At 39.6% G+C, this 9,626-nt stretch overlaps 1 protein-coding gene across 2 annotated transcripts in view; it reads left to right on the forward strand.

Moving 5' to 3' along the window:
* The window catches only part of LOC121507734 (GTPase IMAP family member 4-like), a 50,068-nt gene extending 43,163 nt beyond the window's left edge, over nucleotides 1-6,905 (forward strand). For both annotated transcript variants that reach the window (XM_041784062.1, XM_041784063.1), the window contains exons 2-3: nucleotides 4,996-5,528; nucleotides 5,707-6,905. In XM_041784062.1, the coding sequence (XP_041639996.1) occupies nucleotides 4,996-5,528; nucleotides 5,707-6,132 (959 nt within the window). In that variant the 3' untranslated portion in view covers nucleotides 6,133-6,905. The remainder of the gene's footprint in view (nucleotides 1-4,995; nucleotides 5,529-5,706) is intronic.
* Nucleotides 6,906-9,626: the final 2,721 nt, after the last annotated feature.

Here is a 9,626-nt window from a genome sequence, read left to right on the forward strand (position 1 = left end):
GCAAACATAGCACAACAGACCCGAACATAAACACTTTTCTGAGTTAAAACTCAGAGAAGTCTTCAGTTATCACAACAGTCCCTTTATTCACGGGGTTTACAACTGTAGCGCGTTGTTAGGAGTGATTGATTTGGTGACATAATCAATACATCTGAGCCCACTGATATGATATTAAACGGAGAGGACCTCACTGACCTGGAGATCAGCTGTTCTCCAGTGAATTCATTCAAGAATGAAAACAATCAAGAACGGTCAAAAACAGAGAAAGAAAAATGTAAAAATGAAAATATACAGAATAATGTTTTAAAGGTTAAAACTCAGTTACGTTTGAAAGGATATTAAAAATGTTCAAATATTCTTTTCATTATTTTGTTTTGTTTGTCCTTCCAGTATTAGACACGTGACAAGCAAATGAGAGATAGGAACTTTTGTTGTTGTCTAGAGGTTTTTGTGTGGACAGCTCCTTGAAAACTGTAATACTGAAGCTGTTGCAACATGTTACAGATGCTGTGTTAGCGACTGTGGAGCTTCCAACATGTTTCTCCTGTATTCAGTCCAGTCCTGTATGTTCAGTCATAAATAAAAAAAAGGGCTCTGAGAACGCATTATATGGCCTCTGTACCTATGGGGTCGGAGGTGGGCCGCGAACATTTTTGAGACTTAAAAGTGGGCCCTGAGTTGGAAAAGGTTGGGAACCACTGTTCTATGGTTGTATATAGTGACTCAACACCCAAAATGGCTAACAATGTCTCTGTGCCTATGCTGCCTAGTTCTTTAACTCTGTTGAGGACATCTGTGGTGTCTTGGACATAAGCAGGGAGGGAAGCTAGAAATGGTTTTATAAAATAGTCATAATATTTAGACACTGGCTCAGTAAGACTATCATTGACTGATATCACAGGTCTACATGGAGGATTGGTCATATTCTTGTGAATTTTAGGAAGCATGTAAAAGGAGGCCATTCTAGGGTTTTCATTGTAGAGAAATCTCATTTCAGCTTCAGATGTCCCGTCTTTTCCCTTAGCTTCTGTGAGCATTTCTTTAAGTTCTATTTTCAAGTGCTCAGTGGGATTGTAAGTCAATAATTGATGGAACTCACTGTTGTACAGTTGTCTATGAGCTTCTTTAACATACAAGTCCCTTCCGCGCCCCCTTTGTCTGCTTTCTTAATGACTATCTCATTATCATTACTTAATACTTCTAAAGCACTCCTCTGTGTGAAAGGTTGCAAAGTTTATTTGGCTTTTTTTGTTGAAACAAATTCTCAATTCAATTTGGTACCAAGCCTTGAGGTGTAGATTCCTGTAGAACCGAAACAGGTCAATCTTGGTGTCAAATTCTTTTGCAGAGTGGGTCACTTTGGATGTTGAGCCACTATATACAACCAGAGAACATACACAAGGCCTGGCAGCACTTAAACATTACCTAAATAACCGCCCTGAATCTGAAACACCACCTAATGATTTTTTATTGACTCTTACAGAATGGACTTTAAACAATAATATATTCATTTTTCAGGATAAGGTTTTCAGACAGACTAAAGGGTGTAACATGGGGGCTTGCTGTTCTCCATCTTATGCAGGACTTTACCTTGGTAAATGGGAAGAGGACTTTGTTTTAATCAGGATAAGAACAGCTTTTGAAGCACATTATCTGGTGGGGACGCTACATTGATGATGTGTGTTTGTTTTGGTCTGGGTCAGAAACCTGAAGGCAGTTACAAACGCGGCCACTGCAACCACAGCACAAAAACTTTCTTGGACTCTACTACACAAAAACAATACACCATCAATCATTTCATTAACTGTAAAACAACTTTTGTCATCTACAAGCTGGAATGTCCAACCTGCAAAGCATTTTACATCGGTGGAACAAAAAAACATTTACCATGACTCAGGGCTGTACGTTAACTTTTTTTGCCCATAGCGCTGGTGTTACAGAGGTTGACAATCTTGTAGCACAGAACAAAAACCTGTAGCACAATATATAATGTTTGTTACATCTCTAAAACCAACATGTAACCAAAATATATGCTTAGTAAATGAATGCACTTGAAAAATGAAACCAAAACAGCCTAAATTACAGCTCTCATTAATGTCTACCAAAGCAAACAGCCAATCACAGAGAAGAGAGATGCTGATGGTTTATCTCCACATTCAGACACAAAACAAGAGCAACCTGCTGGAAGCTGACTGACTTTATAGAAATGTTGGTGCTTGAAAATGATCACAGCAGTATGATTTGGAGATCAGACCTTGAGATCAGACAGAGGAGCAAATGAGCTCAGTTTGTGCTATTTGCTGAAAACCTTTTGTTTGTATTCATCTTTTTTTTTCTACTTTTGGCAGGACCAACAGACAGAAGTCTTTTTCTGTGTTCATCCAATTTACTTAAACTTTAGTGTGTTCTAGAGACTGAAGTATGTTTCTTTGTTGATCCTTAAACTGTGTTTCAAGGACTGAAGTGTTAGGTCTAAACTACATTTATATATTAGTACTGATATTAGCTAAATTAAGTTTGTAAATATCCCCATATAATATAAACCCCAATATTGTGCATTCCTAGTCAAACTAAGAAATAGAGTCAAGTTTTATGTTGTTATGTGGGTCTTTTTAATGGATTTCTTGCAGGCCAATTCAAAAGGACCAAGGGCCACAGTTGGCACACAGGCCATAGTTTGGACAACCCTTATATATTAACTGATACTCAGAGTAATAGAAAAATATTCCTAACATTATTAGACATTCATTAAACACTGTCAGAGTTTGGTCCATATTGTAGTATCACACTGGGGTCTGATGTTTATAGAGCTAATGTAAATGAACAGACGCTCTTTTCTCTCTAACAGTGCAATCATAACAACAGTACTATTGGAGTTCAACGGTAATTTAAAAAACTATCTACAATCGCGTTTTTACCCTAACAATAAACACAAAGTTTATGCAGTGTTGGATGTAGCCTTTTGATCTACTCCTCCGTGCTCCTCTCTTTCTCTCTCTCTCTCTCTCTCTCTCTCTCTCTCTGCAGTGAAATTGGATTTTAAAAGTTGCAGAAATGAGTTAGAAGTGGCAAAAAATTACGTAAAAGGACCAAAAAATACCCCCCCCCACACACACACACACACACACACAAAGGCAAAAAAGTGGCAAAATGGACATAAATAGTGATAAAAGGGGATTAACAAGTGGTTACAATGGCTTTAAAGTGATAAAAATAGGCAGAAACTTGGTGAAATAGGATGGAAAATTGATGTAAACTGGCAGAAAATGGTTAATAGGCAGAATTTGGCAGAAATTGGTTGAACTGTCAAAAATATGCATATCAAATAATGAAATGTGGTTAAAATGGGTTAAAATGAGCAAAAATAGGCGTCAAAAGTGGTTAATAGTGGCAATATGGTGTCAACAGAGGCAACAATAGACAGAAAGTGGCAAGATTTGGTTTTAGAAGTGGCAAAACAGGCAGAAAAAAGTGGTGGATAGGGTTTTAAACGGACAAAAATGCATTTTAAATGACAAAACTGTGGTGAGATTGACAAAATTGACTGGAGAAATTTAAGAAAACTAGTTAAAATTGAGCAAAATTGGTATGAAATGGCAATAGTGTGAGACACTGAGAGACCCCTTCTCAGTGTCTCACAACCCCAAAGGTGGTCCCACCCCAACGTTGAGAACCACTGATACAAGCGATAAAGACAGGCAATTTTAATTCTCCTCAGATGAGAATGAACATTCAGCTCTGGGGCCCCCTAGTGGCTTGTGTGGCCCTATGCATTTGCATAGTCCGCTTATAACAAGAAACGGCCCTGCACCTACATGATCGTCTACAGCAGTGTTACTCAACCCTGCTCAACCAAAGAGCCAAATTATTTAAAAATAACTTTGCAAGAGCCACAATCTAAGTGGTGAAAAGTGGTGAAAATGGGTTAGTGCCAGTGAAAATAAGTTAAAGTGGTAAAATGGTCCGAAAGCAGCAAAGAAGTGGCAAAAAAATGGGTGAAAGTGAAAAAAAAAAGTGGCAAAACTGATTAAACAATGAGTAACAGGTAGTAAAAATGGTCAAAAAATGGTAGAATGTGGCAAAAAAGAGTAACTAAAATGGGCAAAGTGGCAAAAATGGAAAACAGCAGCTTAAATATGCACGAAGGGGCAAAAAAAGGGGAAAATTTTGAAAATGACAAAAAGCTGAATAAAAGAGGTTAGATCTGGTGGTAAAAACGGTAAGAAAAATTGAGCAATAGGTGGCAAAATTGGTCAAAAAACTGTAAAAATTTGGCAAAAAATAGGTGAAAAGAGACTAAAATGGGCAAAAGTGGCAAAACCATCAAAAAGTGGCCAAAAAAGGGGTGAAAATTGGCAAAAATGGGGGAAAAAGTGGCAAAATTGATTAAAATGAGTTACAAGCGGTTAAAAAAAGGTCAAAATGTGGCACAAAAAATGTGAAAAGAGACAAAATGGGCAGAAAGTGGCATTCAATGATAAAGGGCTGCTTAAATGTGTGAGAAGGGGCAAAACATGGCAAAAAAGTGAAAAAAAATATTATCAAAAAGCAGGGCAAAATAGACAAAATCTGGTGAAAAGGGCAAAAGAATTGGCAAACTTGGGCTTAAAAAGCTGTAATAAAAGATTAAAAGTGGCAAAAAAGGAGGAGAAATTGCAAACAAGGACAATGGAAATATACAACCAAAAAAATAAAGGTTGACAATTCAAGCTGACTGTACAAGAGTGGGGAACAAACTGATTGATGGATAATTTCTAAGGTTAAAGTTGATCTTTTTAAAGATTTTCTGGGTGAAAAATATTTTAAAATAAAGACATAAAAGAGCCATGTGTTGAGTATCACTGGTCTACAGTATTTGGTGATTATGGGACAGGAAGCCAACACTCTCCTACCTTCTAGTTTCTAGCATCAGCGTAAACGCTTCTGTCTCAGCTTTTTGTGTAGACTGTCCTGGTCCCCGTGCCTGATGTAGACGTCCCCCCTTCTCTTTCACAGGTGACAGCAGAGTGAATAACGAGGAGCTGAGGATAGTGATGGTGGGAAAGACCGGAACTGGGAAGAGCGCCACTGGAAACACCATCCTGGGTCGAGGGTGTTTTGAGTCAAAGTTCAGTGCAGTGTCGCTGACTGAGGACTGTTCGAAGGGTAGAGGTACAGTGGAAGGACAAAAGGTTGCTGTTATCGACACCCCGGGTCTGTTTGGCACCAGATTTGGAGAGAAGACCGAGAAAGACGTGACCCAGTGTGCAGCATACGTGACGTTGGCTGCTCCCGGACCCCACGTGTTCCTGGTGGTCATCAGGCTGGGCAGATACACTGAAGAGGACACAAAGACGGTGCAGAGGATTCAGGAGATCTTTGGCCCGGCAGCAGACAGATACAGCATGGTTCTCTTTACTCACGGAGACCGGCTTGACGGGACCCCAATCAAGGACTTCTTGGATGAAAGCCCTGACCTGCAGGAACTGGTGACCCGCTGTAACGGCCAGTACCACGTCTTCAACAACAAGAGTAAAGATCGCTCTCAGGTAGGATGACACGCTTAGCCTAAAATATCAACTGAATCTTCCAAGCTCCATGCTCCAACCTCTGCTATTTACTAGTTTTTTAAATTAAGGAGTCTTTTTAATACAAACACACATTCAAATTTCAAAAGAATCGTGATACTCCTAAAACTAAGACTAATCCTTGCATCTCTTCTCACAGGTGACTATGCTGCTCCTGAAGATCTGGAACATCATCCAGAGGAATGGAGGGAGCCACTACACCAACGAGATGTTCCAGGAGGCCGAGGGGGCTCTGGAGGAGGAGAAACAACGCATCCTGAAAGAGAAAGAAGAACAAATATGCAGAGAAAAAGAGGAGCTGGAAAGGAAAGTCAAGGCTCAGTATGAGGAGCAGATGAAGAAGCTCAATGAGGAACTCCAGGCTGATAGAGAGAGGGAGAGGAAGGAGAGAGAGGAGGAGAGGAGGACGGAGAGGGAGGAGATGGATAAGGAGAGAGAGGAGGGAGAAGCAGAGCTGAAGAGAGAGAGAGAGGAGAGGGAAGAAGAGATGAGACGGCTGAAGGAGCAGTATGAGAGTGAGCTCGAAGCGCAGATGACAGATCCAACCCGGTTCTGCATCTGGTAGGGCTGTCAGCGTTAACTCAAAGTACTTAAACGTCACTTTTTTTTTGTCGCACAATTAACACACACACACAGTCTGTGTGACCCTTGACCCATCCCATTGTTTGTGAGATAAGGCAGTGATGCAGTCACCTAGAGTTCTTAAAAACCCCATACCACTCGCTGGCCGAGCATGCCACCAAAGCAAAGAGCCACCGCCCTTGCCAAAGTCAGGCCATGGTGGATTGTTTACAGAGGCGCTCAGACGGCTCTGCAAGCAGGGATGGACTGGCGAACTGCGATTCCGGGCATTTCCCCAGCGGGCTGGCACACTTTAGGGCGGCTATGATTTATTAATTTATTTCTTTCTGCTATGCACCGGCTCCAGAGCGGTGCTCAGGGCCGGCTCTAGCTGTTTTGGTGCCCCTGGCGAAATTACAATTTGGAGATGATTTAAGATAAATGTGAGGCTGTCATTGAGCCTGTCAGACCTCATAGGGCTCTGTTGTGATGGCACTCATGTATTTTATTTACTATCAAATTCAATGATGAAAATTTTAAATGTATGCCTTAAACCGGGGGTGTCCAAACTATGGCCCATTTTTGATTGGCCCTCAGCATATTTTCCACTTCAAGGTACAGTGTAGAATTTGGCTGCATTTCGCCGAACAGAAATGGTGTTAATAGGATATAATGTTTATATATTTATGTGAATCATCCCCTTTAAACTTTCATTTTCTTTTTACAAAATTAGAAAAAAGCTTTTAAAATTTACATTACCGCGGGTCGCCCTCACAGAAACTGACATAACGAACCGCCATGTTGTCCACAGCAACATTTTGGGGACAGAAAGAGCGAAACATCATTTTTAAATACAAACCTGCCCGTCGGTCCTGAAAGCTACCTGGAAGGCAGATGGAGAAGAAGACTGACCTATAATCTATAAAAACAATGAGTACAAAAATGAATAATAAACCCTCACCTCGTCACTGCTGTAAATGATGTCCGGCTCACGATCCTTTTTGGTCCTCACAGGCTCTCGTCACTTAGTGATGTGATGTTTTGGTAACAGATCGGCTCATTCTAAAATCTGAACGCTAGATGGTGCTAGAATTCCAAATTCAACACAATGCCCCTTTAAAATGGAATTAGAACATGAAGCTTTTGCTCGACTGTATTGTATTTAGTTTCAGCACAAGGCAGTGCTACCATGCTAATTCTGTAAACAAACATTTTGACAAGAATTTATTGATATTTTTATTCATTTGTGACGACACTTAGACAACACTGTAGTGACAAACACATTGGCAACCAAAGTAGTAATGTTATCTGGATTTTTAATGCCCTAATTAACCCTTAGAGCTCACAGCTATTTTTTTCACCATCATGTCTCGTCTGGACTTTTTGTCTTAAAAAGTTTGTAAAACATCGACCCTGTGGTGCACAGTAAAGCTCTGTTTTTATTTTTTAATGAGTTTTATTTTTAAACAGTTATTGGACTCTAAAGACAAAAGAAAAAACAAATTGGAATTTGAAACTCAGAGATTTTTATTGATAACACAGAAAACAAAAGTGACTAAGCCTTTTCTTTGCACAGACTTGTTCTCCATCTCTTTGGGACACAACGGTGAAAAAATAAATATTTTCTGACTAAGGGTTTTCAAAATATCTACATATATACAAAGAAAAGTCCATGCACTTTTTTGCAGTTAGATTCATTTGTACCATTCCCAAAGCAGTAGAGACGCAACTGGTTGACTACAACTCCCACAGTGCATTGCGGTAAACAACATGTAATGCCCTGGGCAAAAAGCTGGAGTAAGTGATCGAAAGTGGATTAAAAATGGATAAAAAGACACTTATTATCAGATCTAAGAATGTAGATTCAATCTGTAAAGACCCCAAAAGTTACTGAAGTTCCGGGCTCACTAGAACGGCGTCCTTTAGGGTAATGTAAACAGCGATGGTAGCAAACGATCGACAAGAAAGTGAACTTTCAGAGGAAAAAAGCAGTGTCTATGGCTTACAGTTAAAAAATTATCAACGTTTTTATAAACTGTGTCACTTCTTTTTATTTATAACAACACTGTCCTCAGAGACCCCGGATAGTCAGTCCAGTTCAGGGTTCACTAGAAAATGTTCTGTCAGAGCTATGAATGCATAATGCACATAATCAGAAAGGCACAAAACAGAGCTTTCAGATAAAAAACCAAAGAAGTGTCTACGACCTACGGTTCAAACGTTACCAAGTAGTTAATAAAGGGATGTGCCTGTAGCATGGATCCATGAGCTCTAAGGGTTAATTATCCCACTAAAAAGCAGCACCAGTACTGTTCCAGGTGTAGTCAGTGGTAGTTAGGATCATTTATTCAGTGGAGTGCTTCACTGTTTAGCATCTGTTAACTATCTCTGTATGTTATTGATTTATAAAACACTGTTCCATCTCCCTGTTATTCCATTGTATAGTCTCAATAGTGAATCATATCTCCATTTTAACTGAAAGTCATTTCAGTTTAAAGGTCACATATTATACATAAATCACTTTTTCAGGCTTTTCTGGCAAAAACATGTGCCCCCGGCCAGAATAATCTATCCCCCTCCTGAAATGTCTTCTTTTTCTTGCCTCAGTAGTCTATCTTGGTTGCAGTTTGTCTGTTTCACGTCTTTTTTTATCTTCTTTAAAGCACATTAAGTTTACATTTGTATGAAACGTGCTATATAAATAAAATTGAACTGAATTAAAATATGTGACCTTTAACACTCATTTTTGGTGTAGTGTCAGTTTCTCCTTCACGCGAGAGGGAAAACATGGTTGATCTAATATTTCAGCGTTCTGTAAATCTAGTTCCCTACTGCATGCTGGGATGTGGAGATATGAGGGGGACTTTTTAAGGAGGATATTTAGGATATCCATATTCTGTTTCCGTTTTAATTCATCCCCTGTTGGTCCTTGTTAACAATCCATTTGTGCAAAATTCATGCACATCTGCTAGTATTAAAAATTTAGGCCAATAATCTAGTTTAAAAATAAAGATATGTACATTTCTGTTATCATTGCATCAACAGGCCTGTTTTTAAAAATATTGGGTCAGTAATGGTCCCATCTTTGCCTCATCATCAGCACATCCTGTTGTCAGTGATGGCATCGGCATCGTTTGAGTACAGATGTTATGGCGCACTTATAATTATTAGCACCTATGATGGAAATCAACTTTCTCCGAGTTACTCACTGCTATTTGGAACAACCAGAAGACTCTGAGTTAAGTTTTCTCAGGATATATGATCACTCTACCCCCCGCTCTGCTCTCTCTGTTGGGCCGGAGGAGTGCAGGAGTTGACGATCTGTTACCGAGGTGAACTCATGACCCCCACCCCAGTGTGGCGCCCTAGGTCAGTGGTTCTCAACAACCAAAATCTGTGATGACCAATCGTGACCCAATTATCTAAAATTTTCAAAAATGCACATTTAAATAAATAAAAATGTTGCTCTTAAGTCTATGAATGCAACAGAATTCAATT

The sequence above is a fragment of the Cheilinus undulatus genome, linkage group 4 (assembly GCF_018320785.1).
Source record: "Cheilinus undulatus linkage group 4, ASM1832078v1, whole genome shotgun sequence".
Classification (NCBI taxonomy): domain Eukaryota; kingdom Metazoa; phylum Chordata; class Actinopteri; order Labriformes; family Labridae; genus Cheilinus; species Cheilinus undulatus.